Below are 24533 nucleotides of genomic sequence, written 5' to 3' on the forward strand. Positions count from 1 at the left end.
AAGCAGATCTTGGGGGATCTAATTTCCAAAGAAACTTAACTACTTCATAAAAATCTGGCAGAATCCAATAGTGAATCCAATACAGGAGTGCAATTGAATGAAGAAATGGAGGCAATTTTTGGTAAAGTTTTAAAACTCTTGGATTCTTTTAAACGTTTTAAACTCTGGGAGTTGTAGTTCTATGAGGTGGGCTAAGGGCCTCTCACTGAGAGTTCTCAACCCCCTCTTTAAACTACAATTCCAGACATTTTTTGTGGGAATCCATAACAGTTAAACTGTTATGAACCCGACATAACTTCCTGTAATGCAGACATGCCCTTAGATGAGAATAGCTACAGCTCTTTGTAGGCTGTTGTTTATGAATCCTTTTCTAAGATTTTTATTTAAATGAGTGTGTTGCCTGTTTGGTATATAAAGTCAATCCACATTGAGTACAAGAGAGGAGTTGGGTCTTCCAAGGCTTAGCACTTGAGATGGAGGAGTTGGAGATTAGGAGCCAAGGGGGCAGATCAGGGATGGAGTCTGGGTCCTAGCGTGGCTAGAGGAGCCGAACTATACCTGAGGGCTCAGAATGCAAGCAGTAAACAAATTCTGGTGGGCCAGTAAGCATGGAAAGGGAGAGTGTTAGCTACTAAGAAGACTCTGCTCAGTGGCTGACTCACCTCCTTTCACTCTGATTGGCTCCAGTCAGCAGGAAAGGACAAGGAAGCATGTTCAAAGACTCTTCTCAGTGGCCAACAAACTCCCCTTTCATGCTAACTGGCCTGTAGGATGCTGGAGACCTTGGGACCCTGCTCCCAAAAAAGTAAGGGGTCCAAGACCCTCACAGGACCTTGGGCAACTACACCCCTGGTGACTGGGCTAAAACTGAGAAGTGTCAGGAGGTGTGGCTTCTGAATGCCATTAAAATTTATTAAGAACATAGTTCTATGGCAGAGCATCCACTTTGCATGCAGAAGGTCCCAGGTTCAATCCCCAGCATCTCAAAATAGGGATGGGAGAGACCCATGTCTGAAATCCAGAAGAGCTGCTGCCAGTCAGTGTAGACAATATTAAACTAGATGGATCCAGGGTTTGACTAAGTATAATAAGGCAGCTCCCTATGTTCCTATGTATTTTTTCTCCCATAATTTAAGCATTTTCCTGATGTGTGCAGGGGAGGGAGGGAGAGGAGTAACAGAGAGCAAATGGCAAAAATCTATAAAGCCAAACCAAAATTTGCTCTCCCACTTCCTTCCCCACCCCAATTCAGGCTTCTCCTTCTCCTTTGGAGAGAGAAACTCTGAAATGGATGAAGAGCTCAGACTCGGAAAACCTCATAAGAACAAAAGAAGAACCTGCTGGATCAGGCTAGTGGCCTATCTAGTTCCATCCTGTTCTCACAGTGGCCAAACAGATGCCCAGAATTGGCCTCCACAGTCACTTACGGACTCACTGTTAAAGACCTTATCCTGGAAGACAATCTTACTCGGCCATGAGTGATCGCCAGTGAATGAATGAGTGCCCTATCTAGTTCCATCCTGTTCTCACAGTGGCCAAACAGATGCCCATGGGAAGCCCACAAGCAGGATCTGCGTGCAAGAGCACTCTTCTCTCCTGCAGTTTCCAGCAATTGGTATTCAGAAGCATACTGCCTCCAACATTGGTGGTAGCCACTGATAGCCTTATCCTTCATGAATTTGTCTGTTTTAAAGCCCTCCAGGTTGGTGTCTATCACTGCCTCTTCTGGTTCCGTAGCTTAACAATGTGCTGTGTGAAGAAATACTTTCTTTTATCTGTCCTGAACTTCAGCTTCATCGGATGTCCATGAGTTCTAGTGTTATGAGGGAGAAGAATGCCTCTCTATCCACTCTCTCCATGCCACTGCATAATTTTATAAACTTCTATCACATCTTCTCTTATTTGCCTTTTCTCTAAATTAAAAAGGCTCATATGCTGCAACATTTCCTCATAGGGGAGTCACTCCATTCCCTTGAACATCTTGCTTGCCCTTTTCTGAACCTTGAGATCAGATCCTGAGATGTGGCAAACCTACTGGAAAATATACTGTGTTTAAACAGCACAGGACCTGGGAAGGGAACCCCAAAATTTGTTTGTGATCTCACAGAGGATGATTGGGCATCTTTTTGGGAAACTGCATTGCCCCAGCAATGTGCATGAGTGAACTGAGGTATCGGAAGCTGATAGCGGTGGAATGAAATCCATTCCAAAATGCCTGTTAAATCTTGGAGACTTATTTATTATTGTCTCTGGTATGTTCCTGTAATATCCTGCATTTCAAAGTGCAATGGAAAAAAGCAAATTATTCAAATATTGTCTTTCCTTCTAATTATCTGTGGTAGTTTTCAGGTAGGAGAATTCTCCCCCCTTTCTTTCAGGAGTCTCAAAAAGGTATGTTTGTTTTGCATTATGTGTGTCAATTAATGGTTTTAAATTTAAATTACATGGAGTTAGATCCATAGGAAGTTAGGCTGCAGTCTGATATAACTAATCTGAAGGTAAGTCCCATTGCACTCATTGGGGCTTACTTCTGAGCAGAAGTGCATTGCAATCAACACTTTTTAGTCCCACTGAAGTCAATAGGACTTAAGTGAGTCATAATGGCTAACTTGCCTCATTGAGTTCAGTAGGACTAAAGCACAACTAACTTCCTCTCGATTCTACCCATTATTAATAAACTGAAATCCAGGTGAGTTGAAGCTTTACAAAACCTTTAATCCATTGTCATTTTCTTTGCATTTTGCACAGGCTGAAATTTAAAAAGACACTTGCATTCCTGTATGGAGGCTTGTGACATGGTACATTAGAGGAATTGTCTGCTCTCACAAGAAACAGATTTAGAGGAGTTCTCAAAATGTTTTCCCAGTCTGGAGACCTGATCCGAACCAGATCAAATGGAGTCGTGCCACACTGCAGCCAGGCATCTGACTGCAGACTCAATGGGCACGCTGGACCATTGTATAGAGGAACTGCTAAAACACTGATAATAGGAGGTGGAGGCTACTTTGGGTACCACCTGGGCTGTGCCCTCACCAATGAAGACATCAGAGTAATTTTGTTTGACAGACAGAAGCCTACATGGGAAATTCCTAACAGAGCAGTCTTTATTCAGGTAGGAGAAACTTAGACTTGTGTTGTCATCACTATTGACATGCCAGCAAAACCTGAATGCCATTTTGGAACTCTCTCCCTGGAGAAATCTGGCATGCTCCCCAACACCCGCAATGCATTTAAACTAGGAATGGGTGAAAAATTTGATTCAGTTTGCGTTTCAAGCAGAATCTATCAAATTCACACTTTCCTAAAAAATATGAGAACCAAAACACAGTCATGCTTCGACATTCACTTATTCAAGTTTTGCAATGCAGTTGGCCAACCATTGTTTATATGCATATGTTGAGGGAAAGAATATATAAAAATGAATATGTGAGTGAAAGTAACATGCTAAAATGTATTATATGACAAGAAATTGCTGCAAAAATTGGTACATTAGTCAAAACTGCCTCCAAAAAGGTGTTTATTGGGAGAAATCTGCACTAAAATGCTGGTGAAATTTCATGAGGATTTTTTTCAAAAATTCACAAATTGCTGCAGAAATGTGGAGAACTGAATTTAAGACTGGAAAAATGAGAAATAAAGAGAATTGAAATAGATATTTCCATCCCTAACTCAGTTGTCTGCATTTCTGCAGTAATTTGCAATTTTGTTTTTAAAATAATTCTAATGAAAACATTTCAGCATTTTAGTGCAAATTTATTCTATTTTTTATTATATTGTAATTTTATTGGGGGGGGGAGGTTTAACCACGGGAAGTTTTTCTTGCTTTCACATTTTGTAAGCCACCTGGCAGAGAGTTTATCCTACAAGGTGGGATATTATACAGCCACAAGAGTGGCTGTATGCTATAGCCAGCATGGATTTTTCACATTCCGCACTGTTACATTGAAAATACCCCCATGCCGTTCTGATGCTTCCCATAAGCTCATTTCAAAACAAAACCTTACAAAACTTATAGTCCTGGACTCAGAAATGCCTGCTTAACAACCCTCTAAATTTTCATGGCGATACACAAAACAGTCAGAGAGAATCAAGAGTTCAAAGTGTAAAAAGAGAGGGGGGAAAACAGACCCCTTTTGGACTTTTTTCAATCTGTTGAAATTAATTAAAAATCAGCCATGTTCACTGAGTACCTGTAACCCATTACTGACCTTGCCCCATACTCTAACCTAGATCTTCTGCAGTTTAAAAGTTTAAAAGATGCCTGGTTGATTTTTAATTAATTTTTTAGAGGAAGCCATGACTGTCTAAAGTGAAATAAAGGTCTGGTGTGGATGTGGCCAGGGACAGCTTTTGTTTAAATTTGGGTGGGAGACTACATGTGCCTGCTGGGTTCAGGCCTGGATATGGGACTGAATCGGCCTTGGTCGCCCTGATGGATGACCTTTATCGGAAGAAGGACAGGGGGAGTGCGACCCTGTTACTCTTACTTGATCTCTCAGCGGCTTTTGATACCATTGACGATGATATCCTTCTGGACCGACTTGGTGAGATGAGTACTGAAGGCGCTGTTTTACAGTGGTTCTGATCCTATCTCCAGGGCTGTTTTCAGAGAATAGCATTGGGTGATTGATTTCAGCCCCCTGGCAGTTGTGCTGTGGGGTGCCACAGGGTACCATCTTGTCCCCCATGCTGTTTAACATCTATATGAAGCCCTTGGAAGTGGTCATCAGGAGATTTGGGGTTAGGTGTCAGCAGTACGCTGATGATACCCAGCTTCATTTCTCTGTAACATCTGAATTGGGAGAGACTGTGCAAGCTCTGGACCACTGCCTAGACTCAGTGGTGGGCTGGATGAGGGCTAATAAACTGAGTCTGAATCCTAGCAAGATGGAGGTGCTGTGGGTTGGTGGTTCCTGAGTTCAGATAACTGGTCAGTTGCCTGCTTTGGATGGGGTCGTATTCCCTCTGAAAGAGCAGGTCCATAGTCTGGGGGTGCTCCTAGATCCATCTTTGTCACTAGAGGTCCAGGTGACCTCCGTGGCTAGGAGTGTCTTTTACCAGCTTCAGCTGGTAAGACGTTTCTGGACCCGGATAGCCTGACCACTGTTGTCCATACACTGGTAACCTTCAGGCTGGATTACTGTAATGCACTCTATGTGGGGCTGCCCTTCAGGTTGGTCTGGAAGCTGCAGCTGGTGCAAAATGTGGCAGCGAGACTGCTGGGCTGGGTATCACCAACATGTCACCCCATTGCTGAAAGAATTGCACTGGCTGCCCATTTGCTACTGGGCCAAGTTCAAGATTCTAGTTTTGGTGTACAAAGCCCTATACAGCTTGGGACCAGGATACTTGAAAGACCATCTTACCCCTTATATACCCAGTTGATCACTGTGCTCTGCAGGTGAGGGCCTCCTGCAGATACCATCTTATCAGGAGGTCCTTTCTGCACAACATAGGCACACGTTACCAAATTCTTCCAAACTACACAGGAAGGGGATTGGACTGTGAAAGACCAACCCAAATTGTGTTTGCATTTTGACAAATTTGTAGGGCAGTACAATATCTCAGAGAGGGGGTCAGGTATCCTGCTCCCCTGGTGCATTTACTATAGCTGCCCAATTTCCCTGCTTTTTAAAGTTTGATAGAAATATCTGTGGGCTATAGGTATATTCTTAAACCGCAAGGTTTTTTGCCTATTAGTAAATAAATATAATTAATTAATGAATTTTCCAGACCAGGAAGATCTGCTTAATTTCCCTGCCCCCCTGACATGCAGATGTTACAGACACAGAAACTTTCTGGAAAAGAGCTGGTGATCCTAAGCTTGTAGGGCTGGTTGTGATGAATGACCCCAAATTGAGGCCTGTTAAATGCACACATCTAGCTCATAGGGAGCTTCCAGGTGGGGACTTAATTTGTAGATGGATCATTGAGATATCATAAATGGGAAATTGTTTGCTTACCCTGGAAAGGGTACATCCGGATTAAATGAGGGAAAATATATCAACTGGCATTTTGATGCCAATGATGTCATGCAGACCCTGCAGAAAACCTGCATGCATGTAGAACACCAATTCCACAATAAAAGCATGTCTGGAAGGACCCTTAGCCTCCTTTTTCCATCTGTAATATGCGCCAGTAATATGGTGGCTTACAGAGCAATCCATAGGGTTTGGTGCAAGAAATATTGTAAAGATGTATATGAAGCATCATCAGTAAATAGGAAAAGTGTTTACAAGGGATGGGGGGCAAATTTGATTTAATTTGCATTTAAAGGCACACTTACCTAATCTGCAGTTTCCAAAACAAATATGTGAACTAAAACAGCCATCTTTCTAAATTCACACTTCTCTGAATTTTGCAATGCAGTTCTCCAGCCAAGAAATCTCTACAAAAATGCATAATCTAGAGTAAAATGTACATAAGAGAAATTCACATATTAGTAAAAATAACATACAAAAGTGCATTATATTATGGGAAATTATTTGCAAAAATGTGAATATTAGGAGAAATTTGCACTAAAGTATTGAAGAATTTTCATGAGGACTTAAAAAAAATTGCAAACTGATGTGGGAATGTGGAGAACCGAACTTCAGACTGGAAGAATGAGATGGAAAGTGACATATTCACCCATTCCTCATGTTGCTGCTATCATACTATTGTAATGACATGCTCAGTTATATGTGTTATCATAATAAATTAAAACTACTTGCTGTGTGTATATTGCAGGGTGATGTGAGAAATTATGATGCAGTGTTCAAAGCCTGCGAAGGAGTGGATTGTGTGTTCCATGCGGCTTCATATGGTATGTCCGGATCAGAGCAAGTGAGTGAGCGTACAGCTTGGTGAATTTCAAAGAACTGGTTTCTTTTCAGACCGATCCCCAATGGGAGAAAATATGCTGCTGGTGTCAGAACAGCACCTCTTGAGTCCATGAGTCCAATCCTGCTATAGGTGTAGCGGATGGAACCCATGTCCTACAGGAATGAGAGAAAATAATTTTTTTTAATGTTTTTAGACATTCTAATAGTTTTTGAATATGGATGGGATAGAAATTAAATAAATAAATAAAATGTTGGTGTAGGCAGGACCAAGCAACATGTGGGAAGTCTGAGATTTTCCCATGCCTTTGTTCTTGTTGTGGTTAATTTTAAAAACAGCATGGAGGGTACAGGTGGGTTGTTTAAAACCCTCTCACTCTGCATGGCTTCCCTGATTGAAATCGCACCTCTCTCCAAACGGTGGGCCAAAGTACATGTTATGTTAAATGTAGCTCTGTGTATGTATATATATATATATATACACAGAAGGGTTAAAATCCCTCCTCCAACCATGCTGTGGTTCCAGTCTGGAACAGGAGTCCTGACAGTTCCTATTTTTTTTAAAAAAAAATTAACATGCATAAGCAAATGCAAAGGTGCATATAATGTAACATGAACTTTACACAAGAAGAGCCAGCTGGATCAGACCAATGGCCCATCTAGCTGAGCATCCTGTTCTCACAGTGGTCAATCAGATGCCCCAATGGAAAGCAGAACGTGAGTGCAAGAGCGCTCTCCCCTCTTGCAGTTTCCAGCAACTGGTTTTCGGAAACATACTGACCGTGGAGGAAGAACATAGCTATCACGGTCAGCAGCTACTGATAGCCTTATCTGTATAATCCTCTTTTAAAGCCTTCCAAGTTAGTGGCCATCTCTGCCTCTTGTGGGAGCAAATTCCAAGTTTAAATATGTGCTGTGTGAAGACATTGGCCTCTCTTAATCCTGGTGGGGAAAAGGAGTAGCTACCTGTATTTCAGAGGTTGCCAGTGGGATGCCCATTGGCAAACTAGACACACACACACATCACTGCTCCTTTGCTCATGAGGTGGTGAGGGTGCTTTTCCCCTTTTTTCCCCTTGAAAAGCACATAGAGCTAAAGGAGTAAGAGTGACATTCTTTCCCACCTCCTCTCAGCTCTGTGTGTATTTCAAGACTCAAATTAATTCTACTGGATCTGACTTTTATCCATCATTGGAAAAATGATGTTTGTGCATGCGCACTTTCTCTCTTTCTGTCTCTTGGTGGTGGGTGGGGGCTGATCCGTGGGAGAAAAGTGACCAGAGGGGGTGGTTGTCCTGGCCAACCCCATTGGAATCAGACTCAGATCCGCTGGTGTATTTTTCTCCAGTATGTTTAATGAGAAATTTCGGTTTAGAGTGCCTCATGGATCAGCTTACAGGTCACACAAGATTCTACATCTCTACACAGAATAACTAGGCATGATTACTCAAAGCTAAGACATTGTCACAGCAATTAGAGAACCCCTCTTACAACCCTTAAGTAAGTTCAGGCAGGCTCTTTCTACTTGCATGAGGGAAGGTAGTCACAAAATAGGAATGCACATGAGTGCTCCTCCTATTCAGAAACGTGGGGACCAGCTGAGCCTGCCGGCACAGTTGTCTGCATGTCTGGGGTGGCGGTGGCACCTGAGCATGATCCTCCTCCTTTAGAGGAGGTGTGTGCGGTGGCTGCAGCTTGAGCGAAGGGGGCTGGAGGGGAAGAGAAGGGGCTGGCTCCTGATCACCCAGCTTTCCCTTTGTTGTAACTGGAGCTAAGGAGGAGGACCTGTCACTGTCAAAATTGCTGAAGCCTTCTGGTTCAGCACCTCATTGTTGCAAGTCACTGGGACCCTTCCCTGGGTCTTATACTGTATCTTCTTCTTCTTGATCACTCCAGGTATGCTCCATGGGGCTCATGACAGTGGTGCTCATAGTGCTCGCACAAAAGTCCAAATAAACTCACGGACCTATACAGGTTGCTTTTGTGTGTGGGGGGGTGTGGGGGTGTATGTGTGGGTGGTAAGGCTATTAACAGCTTCAGGGGAGTGGGACGATTCCAATTGGGAAAAGGGTACACCGAGAAAGGGTTAAATATACCTTTCCCTGGCGCTACTAACCCGATACAATTAATCTATTAAAATTAAACTATTTAAAGCCCCCTTTAAGCTTTGGGCGTCAGAAGATGGGGTCGTCGACCTTCACCACCACATGTAGTTTGGCCCTGAGAATTGTCTCATGTATGAATGCATGTATGCATGAAACATGCCTTCCTACCATGGTAATCAAGACAGCTAACACAATAATTAAACACACACACACAATTGCACAACCTCCCCCCAATACATACAAGAAAACTACCTACAAGCAACCTACAACTAATCTTTTAAAAAAGCAACGAACAAAAACTACATAGCTTAATTCTTCATGTTCTCTTCCACTAAGCTCAAACCGTTGAATATTTTGGGTGGGTTGTATAGAAGTGGAATCAATCAGTCTAATCTTTAGAAGCAAGAGGGCTGGCTGTGGTTGCTGTGGTAAAAAAAAAGGACACGCCACACATGCCCTAAGGCAGTCTTTCCAGACAGGCTGCAGCTCCTGAAAAAAACACTACCATCCCATATGAGACAGTGAGATCTTGATTGTAAAACCAAGTGTCATCTGCTCAAAACAGATTGTGAGGCCTGAAGTTCAATTCTGCTAGAACAGTTTTTCTGTTGCTCTAACTGGGAGACTGATGCTTTCATGTAAAACCTTATGGAAAATACATTTCCACCAAGGTTTATCTGAAAACCTTTAAGTCCTTTTCTACACTGTGTGAAGTGTAATTTTATTTAATTAATTCTAAATACTTAGGATGCCTCCAGGCTCTCAGTATTTTGCGGGATAGATTCCAGAGCATAGGTGGTCCTGTGCTAAAAGAATCATTCCTTTGCAAGCGTGGAACAAACTTTTTATGGCACTTGCAAAGGTGCTGGTTCAATATCTGGGCACAACAGAGGAGTGCCTGGGTGCTGCTCCCTTTCCCTCTAACAGCCTCCATGAGGGATTGGCGAGAAATTTGATTCAGTTCACATTTGAAGCCGAATCTATTCGTTTTCCAAAACAATATGAGAACAGAAACAGAACCATCCTTTGAAATTCACACGTATTTGGATTTTGCAATGCAGTTTGCCACCAAACAGTGTTTATAAGAACGCATATGTTAGCAGGAAATATGCAGAAAAATTATTGTATTTGTGGAAAATAACAAAAAATGCATTATATGACGATAAATTGCTTGTAAAAATGTGTACATTAGTCAAAACTGCCTCCAAACAATGTGTTTATTAGGAGAAATTGGCACTAAATTGCTGGAGAATTTTCATGAGGACTCCTGCAGAAATGTGGAGAACTGAATTTAAGATTGGAGAAATTAGAAACGGAGAGGACCAAAACGGACAGAACTTTCCATCCTTAGCCTCCACAGATGCATTTTGCTTCTTTTGACAAGATAACTCAGACTTTGAAGTGGGTTGCTAAATAATTGTTACTTGGGTGTATTAATGATCTCTCTGCTTCTAGTTATGCAAGAAAGAAGAGATTGAGTCAATCAATGTTGGAGGAACAAAAGTAGTCATTGAAGGTAGGTGGCCACCTGACAGCAACGTTTCCTCTTTTGACGATCCCACTACAGTCTTCTCCAGAAGAGTGGTAACAGATATGCTTGGTCTGTACTTCCATAACTGGGTGCTCAGGACCCAGCAGAACAGCAGCGGTAATCCAAGTGGTCACTTGGAGCAGCAGTATTCTATTTAGCCCCCCCCCCCAAATAATAAACTGTGGGATTCGCTGCCACCAATTTGGATTTTTTTTTAAAAGTAGACAAATTCATGGAGAATAAGGCTATTAATGGCTACTAGCCACAAGAGCTATGTTCTACCTCCACTGTCAGAGGTAGTAAGCCTCTGAATACCAGTTGCTGGAAACTGCAGGAAGGGAGAGGGCTTCTGTGCTCATCAAGTCCTGCTTGCAGGCTTCACGTGGGCATCTGTTTGGCCACTGTGAGACCAGGATGCTTGACCAGATAGGCCATTGGCCTGATCCATCAGGCTGTTCTTATATTCTTATCTTTTAGGATATTACAGTAAACTGTATGATACTATATGCATCTTGTAAACTTTTTTTAAATCTCATTTTAACTAAACATTATGAGAACGTGGACATGTTAGGGAAAGGGACATAGCTCAGTTATGGAGCACATGCTTTACATGCAAAAGGTCCCAGGTTCAATCTCCAGGACTGGGAATGCCCTCTGTCTGAAACCCTCAAGAGCCACTGCCAATCAATGTAGAAGATACTGAGCTAGATAACCCAGTGATCTGACTCAGCAGAAGGCAGCTTGCCCTTCAGGGTCAGACCATTTGTCCATGAAACCTAACACTACTGTGCTCTACCATGAAACCTAACACTGTCTACTCTAGCAGGTGGTAGCCCATCACATCTTGGGCAGTGACACCCTCCCAACCCCCTGTTATCTTGGTTCATTTAGCAGGAGATGCTAGGGACTGAACCCAGGCATGTGACCACTGACTTATGGCACCTCCTATGTGTATAACAAATGTATAAATGCATTGGCATTGTAATATACAATTTACTTTATTATCCCAAGCCTGAAATTCTACAGTTGGGCCATCCATTTGTGGGACATAAAAGAATGCCTTGCATCAACAGTATAATCAGAGGCAACTACGCATGTTATGTTCAGTACTCAGTGTTGAATTGGTTAAACAGGATCAAAAGTGCTTAACAGCCAATCCTATCATCCTAACATCCTATCTTACATTGCATTTTCAGTTTTGAAAATGGTGGCAACCACCAAATAAAAAAGATATGCTAGGCAATCCATGCAAGAGAGATCCATGTGCAACAGCAGGCTTATTTGTGGGCAGCCAGTGCTTATATAGAGATGGGTTTGCACCCATCTTTCTTTGCTCATATGGGCCACCCTGAAATGGCCAGATGTGTCTTTTGATGTGGATGGGAATTTTCATCCCTATCCAGGGCCAGTAGTTGTTGTACACAATTTGTTGTGCATGACTAGACCTGAGTCATGATGGGCGTTTTTACAACGCAATTTACCTGTGTTAGTGGGTGACAGTGGTTGTTTTTATTTTCAAAGTGTGCTTTATTCAGCATGTCAAGAATATCACATTTGTCCTCTTCACCTATGCATTTCTGAAACTGAAGGCAAAACTCCATGGCGTTTGTTGTTCTGAGTCATAAACAATCCTGCCTTTTCAAAAGGACAGGCAAACTCTGTCAGTAATAGATAGGGATGGGGAAGAAATTTGACTCAGTTCACATTTAAAGCTGGATTTATCACATTCACACTTCACATTCCAATACAAGATCTAAAACATGACCACCCTTTGAAATTTGCATCTATCTGAATTTTGTGATGCAATTCTCCAACGAATGTTTACAAAAATTCACATATCAGGGGAAAGTGTGCATAAACATGCCTATATTCATGAAAATAACATGCAAAATACATTATTATGAGAAATTGTTTGCAAAAATGTGTACATGATTAATGTATTAACTGGGAGAAATTCAAATGAAGATGCTGAAGAATTTTCATAAGGATTTAAAAAAAATAATTCTCAAATTGCTGCAGAAATGTGGAGAACTGAATTTGAAGTTGAAAGAATGAGAAACCAAGAGAAATTAAATGGACAGATCCATTCCTGATAATTATTATTATGGGACATGTTATGGGACAGCTCTGAAATATAAATGGTCCATGGAAATCTTTGTGCTTTTAAAAGAATGGGAACACACTAATATTGTGGCTCCTTGGATTTCATTTTTAAAACCTTTTTTATTTTACCAATTAACATTTCATCTCAATATAGTGTGCAAAAAAAGAAACATTTCCAGGCTGATATATACCAGTTCAGTGAATGTCGTGTTTGGAGGAAATCCCATTGAAGAAGGAGATGAAGAAACGGTGCCCTATTTTCCACTGGAGAAGGTATCTGGGTGAGCAAATATATAGTGGGGTCTGAGGATGTATTCTTTCAAGAACTTAAAGCAGAATGTTTTAGAATAGGGGTTGCCAATGCAGCACCCATGTGCCCACCAGTATCTTCTATAGCAGCGGTTCCCAAACTTCCCCCCCCATGGACCACCTGAAAATTGCTGAGGGTAATAGAAACCTAGAATCATAGAGTCGGAAGGGGCCTATGAGGGGAATCCAACCCCCTGCTCAATGCAAGAATCCAACTGAAAGCAAACCCGACAGGTGGCTGTCCACTTTATGATGTGGCATAAGAACACCCATTTTGTTAAGAATTCTTAATAATAAGAATTGTCTAATGCCACAATTCCATGACAGCTACTGGCACCCAAGACACTTTCTCAAAATCCCAAATGTGCCTACTGGCCCCCAAAAAGTTGGCGACCCCGTTCTGGGAGGTTGCCTTCCTGTGTTCATATTCCCTGTTCTCTTGGATCATCATCTCCTTATTTGCAACTAGCAAAATGTCCATAATTACTGGCCAGAGCTTGGAAAAGTTACTTTTTTGAACTACAACTCCCATCAGCCCAATCCAGTGGCCATGCTGGCTGGGGCTGATGGGAGTTGTAGTTCAAAAAAGTAACTTTTCTAAGCTCTGGGAAGACACCTCTGGATTGCCCAGAAAAAAGCCTGTCCTTCATCTCTCCCACCAAGACAGAGGACAGGCCCCAGGAAAGGAAGGACATAGAAAGAAGGATGGCCAAGCTCTGCCTCCATGGTCAGAAACAATATGCCTCTCAATGCCAGTTGATGGAAACTGCAGGAGGGGAAGAGTGTTCTTGTGCTCAGGTCCTACTTAACGGACTTCTCGTGGAAGCATCTGGTTGGCTACTTTAAGCACAGGATGCTGGACTAGATGGGCCACTGGCCTGATCCAGCAGGCTCCTCTTATGTGCTGCAGCACTAGGGGACTGAAGACAACCTACCCTGGGAGTGAGTATCTGGCATCTGGGTACTTGCTACTAGCTCCTTTGGGCTGCTGTCTGCCCAGACAGCTGAAGTCCCTGGTAAGTGCTGCAAGGACTGGGACCCCCTGCCTGGCCCTTGCTCCAGAGAGAGGCTGCAGTTAATCTCGCAGCCTCTTGCAACAGCTGCTGGCTGGGCCAGGAGGCATAAAAGCCCAGCTGCCCTTGGGTGGTGGGTCTGCCACCGGCGGGGTTGCCACCGAAGGGCAACACCAAAGGGGGTTGCCTGTTGGGGAGCCCTTAGGGAGTCCCAAGGCAAGGGCGCTACCCCCCTTCTATTACTTTTTCTTTTTTTTGTTTTTTAATGTGTTTTCTGTTAAACCAGTCTAGAGGAGACTGATGGTGGGGAGGGCGTGTGGTGCATGTGTAGTTCCTACACAGGGTGGGAGCCTATGCAGTGAACTGATTGATAGGAGAAAGTCGCCAGATGCCTTCAGAGTGAGAGTCTGTAACTGGAAGAAGGCTGGCCCTCCCTGGGTGTGAGACAGGAGGGGGAGTAGATGGGCCCTGTGTGAAAAAGTTTGAATGAGTGTGTAAGGTTCAAATTTAAGCCCCCTCCCCTTTCAGAGAGAGAGGGTGCTAATGCACCCCTTTACCCTGAACAGGGGGGCAAGCTTTAGCAATGTAATTTACCTGTTAGTGGCTCAGCCAGATACCAAAAGTAAAGCAGACACACACACAGAATTCTGCTTGATCAAGAAGGGATCTCTGAACTGCAGACAGAAGTCTGTCAGGGCAGAGAACCACGTTTATTGATTGCAGGTTCATTAAATAGGGTTCATAAGCAAAACAAGGTATTGTTGCAAAATCATAACAAGAAGGAAATACAATATTACATAGATAAGGCAAGTGCATCTTCATATCTTTGTTACATTACTCATAATTCTTAAGAAGCGAGAACTTGATAAAGGGCTTGTACACCTGTCAATCTAAAAAGGCGTAATGTGAGATAAGAACTGAGGAAAGCGAGCATTAGAGTTAGATTGACACTTGGTGGAAGATAAACATGAGGCTTTAGTGTGCTTGTGTCAGCAGTATGACGTAAAACTATGGATACATTCTAGTAAAGTATTTTGGAACACTTGTTCTGTTGTGCTTTTTGCTACAACGTGCAGGATGTGTATAGTGAAGCAAGACAGAGAGAAAATAATAACATCTAAAAGGGATACATTTTATCTTGTTTTTACAGAGATGTTATTGTCTGAGAGGCGCCTTTGAGTTTTTCTTCTCATGAGAAGAAAAACTAAACTTAGAGTTGTATGTCCCTCCCACCACCTCTAGGTTCCAGAATTCATGGCAACACTGGTTCTGACAATAATGTAGGTTTCTTGACAACTCTTGACAACTCTTGGGGTCTAGGGAAAATTTATACCTAACAAGTGTGACTGTTCCCAATCTTCGCAGATGCCTACTGGGATAATTCGCTCTGGCAGGCTTTGTTGGTGGGCTTGTGTTGGGTCCAAATTAGGTGTTTAGGAGCTTAGTACGGAGGAACATGGGTGATGCCACCCCAATTTCAGTGATTATGGGCAGAGGGAAATATAGCCATGGGGATGTGGTGAATTACCATAGAAGGCAAAGGCAAGGCTATCTGTGCCTTGTTCCTTGCTGCCACTCCTCTCATGGATGGATTCCTTGTTGCTCATCTGCTGTGCCCACTGGCCTGTGTGTGTTGTTGTTTAACGCCAGATCTGTACACAATAAGACCACTCTCATCCATGACTTGATTGTGGATGAAGGTGCTGATTTGGTGTGCATTACTGAGACCTGGGTGGGTGAGCTTGGAGCAGTTGATCTGACCCAGCTTTGCCCACCTGGATACTCGGTGCAGCACCAGCACAGGCTGCAGGGATGGGGGGGGGAGAGGAGTTGCTGTGGTCTACAGAACTTCCATCTCTGTCACCAGGAAGCCACTCTGTCTTGGAGCTGACTGTGAGGGCCTGCACCTGGTGTTGGGACAAGGAGACAGTAAACTAGGGTTGCTGCTGGTGTACCGTCCACCATGCTGCCCGGCAGCTTCTCTGACCGAGCTGGTGGAGGTCATCTCGGCTGTGGGGTTGGAGGAGCCCAGAACGATAGTGCTGGGTGATTTCAATGTCCATGCTGAGGCTGCCTCTAGTGTTCCGGCTCGGGACTTCAAGACCTCCATGACAACCATGGGGCTGTCTCAAGTTGTTATTGGCCCAACACATAGGGCAGGGCACACCCTCAACTTGGTTTTTGCTCCAGATGGAGGAAGGGGTGGTCTGGAGATAGGGGGGGGTGGATGTCACCCCATTGTCATGGTCAGACCACTTCCTGGTGAAGTTTAGACTTATGGCTCCGATCCTTCCCTGCAGGGGTGGTGGACAGATTAAGATGGTCTGCCCCTGGAGCCTAATGGAATCCACTGGATTCCTGAATGTCCTGGGGGAGTTTCCAGTAGATAGAGCAGGTGACCCTGTTGAAGCCCTTGTCACTCTGTGGAACAGCGAGGCGCATCGGGCTCTCGACACGGTTGCCCCTGAGCGCCCTCTCTGGCACTGTGGAGCCCGGCTTGCACCTTGGTACACCAGTGAGCTAAGGGCAATGAAACAGGCTGGACAACGGCTAGACCGCAAGTGGTGAAAGACGTGCTGTGAGGCTGATTGGGCATGAGTAAAACATCATAACCGTGCCTACTGTGTGGCGGTGAGGGCGGCAAAGACATCACAAAACAATTGAGGGGGAAATGCATTCTGTGAAAGGCATTTCTTGTAGACAGGGGGTATGTGTTACAACCTTTACTATTCCCATACAGACCCAAGAATGCTTACGTCTCCTACTAAGTAAGTATGTTTGTTTAATGTTGTAACCACAGGTCTTGACACAGGGGGTTGGACTCGATAGCCTTATAGGCCCCTTTCAACTCTACTATTCTATGATTCTATGAAATCAAATCATACACAAGAACATTAATACATCATGCATCCAGTAGAATTAAAAAAGCATTAAGACATCACGCATAAAAAAACAGTAAAATAATACTGTGAATTCAAAATGTCAAATAATAGTTGCAGCACTAATAAAAATGGTCTAGATTCTACAGCAAGTCCTAAAACTATAATTTAGCCCGGCATCTAGTCGTATTTGCAAATACAGATCTCTTTCTTATTTAAAAAGATAAAAGAATAAAAATGGCCACTTGATCGCTAACATAAAAAAAATCCACCAGCAAGTAGGTGATGTGTTCCACTTCTGAGCCAAAGAAGTTGGCAATAACCTGACCCAGCATCCTGCCTCTTATTGGTTCATAAAAGGAGAAGTGTAGGACATAACCTTATTAAGAATAATCTAATCATCTATTCTCTAACACAATAGATAATTAGATAATAATCTCTTTTATGGATTAGCTGACACTCATTTTGTATTTACATTATTTATGAAGTGCCTAGTTACTCTGGTCGAATTCCTGCTACGTGGCTTGAGGCTGTAATTATCCCTATTTAGAAGAAAGGTGATAGGAGTGATCCCGCTAATTACAGGCCTATCAGCCTTCTATCAATTGTGGGTAAACTATATGCCAGTTCTCTTAATCTCCGGCTGCTGGCTTGGATTGAGGAGGAAAATATCTTGGGCAAAGAGCAGGCCGGGTTCAGAAAGGCTAAATCCCCGCTTGATCACTGTTTAATATTAACACATTTAGCTGAGAAGCATTCCTCTTCTTTCGGCAACAGCTTATCAGTTGCCTTTATGGACCTTAAAGCGGCCTTCGATTCGGTCTCGCGAGCAAAACTTTGGTTCAAGCTGTATCATTCTACTATAGATAAGAGATTGCTCTTCCTCATTAGTTCCCTTTACCATCGTACTTCCATTCGCGTTCGTTGTGGTGCCGATGGAAGCTTGACCAATTCTATTCCGGCCTTTAGGGGGGTGCGCCAGGGCTGTATTCTGGCCCCAACTTTATATAATATTTTTCTCAACGATTTGAGAGACTGCTGCTTGTCTGATACCTTTCATCCCCCTAAATTAGCTGGAATTAAACGCCCTCTGCTTTTATATGCCGATGACGCCGTTTTAATGTCCCTATTGAACATCGGCTTAAAACGGCTTCTACAAGCCTTCATGGCATATTGTATTGAAAATTCTTTAACTATTAATTTCTCTAAATCTAAGATTATGGTATTCTCTCACCTGATATCTACTCGCCCCTGGACGAGGGTCACACTATAGATCAAGTCAGGCAATTCAAATACTTGGGGGTGACATTTCAGTCAACACTCTCTTGTTCTGCCCATATTTCTTCCGTGGTTCAATCGGCTTTGAACACCACCAAGGGCATACTTTGTTTTTTTTTTCACCACAGGAGGGCAATACATTCCAGCTATTCAAGTTTTCAAACATAAAATCCTTGCCCAACTTCTATATGGGGTCCCGATTTGGGCCCCGGGCTTTAATCAGTTTTATCTCACTTTCTGAGAACAATTTTTGGTATGCCCCGCTGTGCTTCTGCTGCTGGCCTCCAGCTTGAGGCTTGGATTTATTCCACTGAATGCACGGCGTGGCTTATCACATTCAGATTTTGGATCAAAGTGATCTATGCTGACCCCTCTAAGGATTATTTATATCTTTTATGGAAAGATCCCTTTATCAGCTCCTGGTCTAAGAATTTTCAGAACAAATTAAAGATGCTTGGCCTTTCATTAGATTTTTTATCTGTTACTGACTCATCTTCGGCCAAACACATCATAGAACAACGTATTAAAGACATTGACCTCCAATACTCAAGATCGAGGGCTAACACCACTTGTTCTCCCATGTCCCTAGGCTTGAACTTTGCTTTCCCTAATCATGCTGCCTATCTGACAAATTTATCCATCCCAAAATACCGTCTGATATTCTCCAGAGCAAGATTTAATTGTTTCCCCTCAGCGATCCTTGAAGGTCGCTTTCAAGGTATTCCTCTAGCGAAGCGTCTTTGTCCTTGTACTTTCAGTGAGATAGAATCTTTGGCTCATATTTTGCTCCGCTGTAATTTGTATAATGTAGAACGGTCCGGATTTATCTCTCCTATAATCAACTGTTACCCTGGTAGATCCTCTAATTGGTACTTGCAATACCTTATGTCAGATGATGATAAGCTGACGACACAATCTGTTGCTAAATTTCTTAACTTAGCTCTGATGTTAAGAAAGTATTCCCCGCTCTAAAAATCTTTTAAGATCTTATTTGTATTAATATGTACTGTTTTTACCTTTGTAGTACTACTGTTTAAATTTTATATTTGTTGGGTCTTTGACCGTAATAATAATAAATACAATACAATACAATAATTTATGAAATGCCTAGTGAACAATAAGATGTCACTACAGTGACATGCAGGTAATTGAAATACGAGCTCAAATGCTCTGCTTGATTTGGTGTTCTCCTTGGTTTGAGTAACCCTCAGACTTGCATGCTGCCCTCTGCCCTCCAATTCAAATATTTCTTCTTTAGTCCTAACCATGTTTTGCTATTACATCTCAAACTCCAAACTATAGTTACAAGAATTACAAACCACAGGTAGATCCTGATGTGCAATTCTAGTTTAGAGGGCAAGCGCAAGCCACAGTTTGCTGGGTTGATCAAATGGTAAATTGTGGTTTCTGCTAAATGAGCAGTAAACTTATTGAATCCAAGTATACAAGGAATGGATGGAGTCCCATGATTCTACAACATGTTCCCAATCTCTTTAAACCATAGTTTGAAGGATTCAGAATGCTATGTCTGAACCAACCCACTGAGTCAATATTTGTAATCTAACTGTGTGATTAGTGAAATGGAAATAGATGTGTCACTTTATAGGATAAGTTGCTACTAAATGGTTCAGATATTGATGTTTTCTCTTCTTCTTTTTAGCATGCGGACCATTATTCTAGGACCAAAGCAATAGCAGATCAAATGATATTGTCTGCTAATGGAACCACACTTAAAGGTATATCCAAAGCTGTCTTTACTTACTGTCTTTACTGCATGATAAATTTCAAATAGAAAGTAACCAGGGCTTAGTTCTTAAATCCAGCGACTTCTTCAGCACGAGGGCATGACCCGAGTGTGGGAGGCCAGCAGCTTTCTCAGCATGGGAGTTAAGAGCCAAAGTGGTCCCAATGTGGGGGGCTTTGTCTGAGTGCATGAAGCCAGTGCCTTTCCCAGCATGGGGTGGGTCGCTTGACTGCATGAGGCCTGTGGCTTTCTCAGGGCTGGGGAAAAAACCCATATCTGAAACCAGGTCCCAGTCAGTGCGTAGGCCATAGGTGAAGAACCTCTGACCCTCCAGATGTTGTTGGGCTCCAGCATTCATCAGCTCAAGCCACATGGCCGATGGTCAGAGATCATGGACGCTGCATTCCAGCAACACCTGGAGGGCCACCAGTTCCCCAACCAGATCAACCAAAAGCCTGAGTTGGATAAGGCAGCTTCCTAAGCTTTTTTAAAATTTTCTGAGCCATCCCCCCCCCAAATAAAAACCAGGGCTAGGGGCCAGGAAATTGGGGCTGGCCCTGGTAAAGGGGAACAGTTGGACTATCTGTGCCACTGCTCCTTTTTCTGTTTAATACTTAAGAAGCCATTTCTGTATGGGTTTGTCATGCAGGATGTCCCCATCATTATTTCTGTTGTCTCCTAGGTGGGGATAAACTTCAAACATGTGTTCTTCGTCCACCGGGCATCTACGGACCAGAAGAGCAGAGGCACCTTCCACGTGTAGCTGTAAGCATTTGTTTATAAGCTCTGGGAGTGCATTACATCAATCTGTCACCCAGCGGAGCTCTTCAGAATTGTCCGGGGGCTGTTACACTCTGGTCCCAGGGACATGGTAGAACCATCTGAGGCCCGCTGTAATGAATTTGCTAGGCACTTCCAAGATAAAATATTTAGCATCCGCCAGGACTTAGACTCCAGTGTTATAGGAGGTGAATCAAGCGAGGTATCCAGAGCACAGCCTTGTCCCGATTTCTTGGATGAGTTTCAGTTGGTGCAGCTTGAGGACGTTGACAAGGTGCTTGGACAGGTTCGTGCAACCACTTCTGTGCTGGATCCTTGCCCTTCTTGGCTAATAAAAGCTAGCAGGGATGGAACAGCCAGCTGGGCCAGGGAAGTGATTAATGCCTCTCTGTGAGAGGGGGTGGTCCCTGGCTGCCTGAAAGAGGCAGTAGTGAGACCACTCCTGAAGAGGCCCTCCCTGGACCCAGAAAATCTTAATAAATATAGGCCAGTAGCAAATGTTCCATTCCTGGGCAAGGTCCTGGAACGAGTGGTTGCAGGCCAGCTCCAGACACTCTTGGATGAGACCAATTATCTGGATCCATTTCAGTCGGGTTTCAGGCCTGGTTTTGGCACGGAAAGCCTTGGTCGCCTTGTATGATTACCTTTCTCGGGAGAGAGACAGGGGGAGTGTGACTCTGTTGATTCTCCTTGATCTCTCAGCGGCTTCTGATACCATCGACCATGGTGTCCTTCTGGGGAGACTAGCTGTGTTGGGAGTGGGAGGTACTGCATTGCGGTGGTTCCACTCCTACTTGGCAGGTCGCCTCCAGAAGGTGGTGCTTGGGGAACATTACTCGGCACACTGGACTCTCCAGTATGGGGTTCCGCAGGGGTCAGTTCTGTCCCCCATGCTGTTCAACATCTACATGAAACCGTTGGGTGCAGTCATCCAGAGCTTTGGAGTGCGCTGCCATCAGTATGCTGATGACACGCAGCTCTATTTCTCCTTTTCATCTTCTTCAGGTGAGGCTGTCAATGTGCTGAACCGGTGCCTGGCTGCGACAATGGACTGGATGAGGGCTAATAAACTGAGGATCAATCCAGACAAGACTGAGATGCTGCTAGTGGGTGGTTCTTCTGACCAGATGGTGGATGTCCAACCTGTCCTGGATGGGGTTGCACTCCCCCTGAAGGGGCAGGTTCATAGTTTGGGTGTTCTCCTAGAACCATCTCTGTCACTTGAGGCTCAGGTAGCCTCTGTGGCATGGAGTGCCTTCTACCAACTTCGGTTGGTGGCCCAACTACGTCCCTATCTGGACAGAGATAACCTGGCTTTAGTTGTCCATGCTCTCGTAACCTCCAAATTAGATTACTGCAATGCACTCTACGTGGGGCTGCCTTTTAAGACGGTTCGGAAACTGCAGCTTGTGCAAAATGCAGCGGCCAGATTGGTAACAGGGACCAGACGGTCCGAACATATAAAACCGATTCTGGCCCGCTTGCATTGGCTGCCTGTATGTTTCCGAGTTTAATTCAAGGTGCTGGTTTTGACCTATAAAGCCTTACACGGCTTGGGACCACAATACCTGATGGAACGCCTCTCCCGATACAAACCCACCTGTACACTACGTTCAAGATCAAAGGCCCTCCTTAAGGTGCTTACTCCAAGGGAAGCTCGGAGGGTGGCAACAAGGGAGAGGGCCTTCTCAGTGGTGCCCCCCAAATTATGGAATTATTTTTCTGACGAGGTGCACCTGGTGCCAACACTGTTATCTTTTCAGCACCAGGTCAAGACTTTCCTCTTCTCCCAGGCATTTTAGCATGTGTTTGAAATTGTTTTTATATTGTTTTAAATTTTAAAATTGTGTTTGAAATTGTTTTTAAAATATGTGTTTTAAATTGTATATTTGTTTTAATGTTTTTGATTGCTGTAAACCACCCAGAGAGTTTTGGCTATAGGGCGGTATACAAGTGCAATAAATAAATAAATACTGGATTCAGTGGTGGCTGGTGGCTCCATGTCAGTGGCGCAGTGAGGCTGAAGAAACTTGGACAGCTCCTTGAACGTTTGGTCAAAACCCAGCCTTAGAGGAAAGGTCACAGCCACATCATCTATTTAAAGCACACTTATATCACTTTAACAGTCATGGCTTCCCTGCAAAGAATCCTGGGAACTGTAGTTTGTAAAAGGTGTTGGGGAGCTGTTTGGGGATTCTTTGGGGGAAGCCATGACTGTTAATGTGGTATAAGAATGCTTTAACTGGATAGTGTAGATGTGAGTTTAAAATGCTGGTGTTCTCGTTATTAAACAATTCCTCAATTTAATTTAATTTATTATATAAAACTCTTTCCTCTTGATCTTCTGTTTCTTTCTGTGGATATAACTACAAGTTAGTGTCACCTCTGACTTTTCTGTCTTTTTTTCTGATGGGGGAACTTTGTACAAACATGCACAAGGAGAGGAAGGGCAATCTGTTTCTGTTCTTTTCCCACCTTTCCTTCAAGGAGCTCAACACGGCATACACAGCTCTTCCCCCTCCCAAGTGCCATCCTTGCAACAACCCTGTGAGGCAGGTTAAGCTGAGAAACTGACTGGTCCAAACCAAGGTCACCCAGCGGCTGAGTGGGGATTTGAGCATGGTTTCTTGGACGCTAGTCCAATACTCTAACCACTACACCATACCACAAATGTTGTCTCTTACAATGTTTTCATAAAATGCTCCAAAGACATTCTTTTTTTCTCACTCTGTGAGGTAGGTTAGACTGAGAGACAGTGAATGACCAAAGCTTCATGGCTGAGTGTAGATTTGAACCCGGATCTTGCTAGTTCTAGTCCAGTCCTAACTATTCCACTTCATTGCACAAGGGAAATAATAAGCTATGAACAGGAATGTAAGAAAAATTGTTTTCCTTTCTGCCCTGTGATCATCACATGCAACACTGTTTCCATTCCGCTGCAGTCCATCATCTGCCAAAAACTACATTATTCATCTCGCTCTCTGCTATGTTGAATTTACATAATTAATCACATAAATTGTGTGAAATTATTATTTATTTATTTATTATTTGGTTTATATCCCACCCTTCCACCCAGCAGGAGCCCAGGGAGGCAAATTACACAATTTACGTGATTAATTATGTAAAGTACATTGTCTTTACCTTATTCTACCTCGTTCATTTCAGTGCAAAGGAAATGCAATGCATATGGGAGAAACATAACCAGTTACATATCATTTGTGGACTGAAAGCAATGACAACAGTGAATGCTGATCTTATTCGCTGGATTGATTTCTGTTCCGGACATGCTTGTTTCTGTTTTTGTTTTAATTCTCCAACATCTCAACCAATGAATGACCAGACAAATGCTTGCCACTTACGATTTATGAAATTGGCACCAATGCCATCCCTCACGTTATTTCATGCATCCATTCTTTTCCACAGCAGAACATCCAGCGAAGGCTAATGAGCTTCAAATTTGGGAGTCCAAACACATGGATGAATTGGGTTCACATTTGTAATCTTATACAAGGTCATCTCTTGGCTGCTGCAGCTTTAACAACAGACAAAAGCTACATAGCTGTAAGTAAAACAATTTGTACATTCTTCACTCCCATACCTCATCTTTAAAATATGGCTAATGTCCTTGTAGCTTTCGTTAAACTGGCCAGAGAGCTGGTATAAGCACTGGATGTGTTGTACATGTTTGTATACACAAGGGATGGGGAGCCTGTGGCCAGGAATGTAAGCAGGCAGCCATTTCCATTCCAACCTGTATTTGTCCCAATCAGCACTGTTCCCATTTTGCTGCAGTTCAGTTTCCATCAAATACTGTGTTATTTGTCTCACTGTCTGCTACTTAATGTAAGTTATGAATCTTACCACCCTGGGCTCCTTTAGGAGGAAAGTTGGTACAATGCGTTGGAGTGATTCATTTGTATTACAGCTATATTGGTTTCTTCATATGTGTACTTTTCACTATTATATTAAA

General features: G+C 43.3%; 1 protein-coding gene across 1 annotated transcript in view; it reads left to right on the forward strand.

The window, feature by feature from the left end:
- The first annotated feature begins 2854 nt into the window (after positions 1-2854).
- LOC133372073 (putative short-chain dehydrogenase/reductase family 42E member 2) overlaps positions 2855-24533 on the forward strand; it is a 32653-nt gene continuing 10974 nt past the window's right edge. Inside the window, exons 1-7 of the mRNA XM_061600304.1 lie at positions 2855-3112; positions 6730-6825; positions 10382-10442; positions 12715-12833; positions 19700-19775; positions 20466-20548; positions 23987-24124. Coding sequence (XP_061456288.1) covers positions 2855-3112; positions 6730-6825; positions 10382-10442; positions 12715-12833; positions 19700-19775; positions 20466-20548; positions 23987-24124 — 831 coding nt within the window. The remainder of the gene's footprint in view (positions 3113-6729; positions 6826-10381; positions 10443-12714; positions 12834-19699; positions 19776-20465; positions 20549-23986; positions 24125-24533) is intronic.

Source organism: Rhineura floridana, chromosome 17 (assembly GCF_030035675.1).
Source record: "Rhineura floridana isolate rRhiFlo1 chromosome 17, rRhiFlo1.hap2, whole genome shotgun sequence".
Lineage (NCBI taxonomy): Eukaryota > Metazoa > Chordata > Lepidosauria > Squamata > Rhineuridae > Rhineura > Rhineura floridana.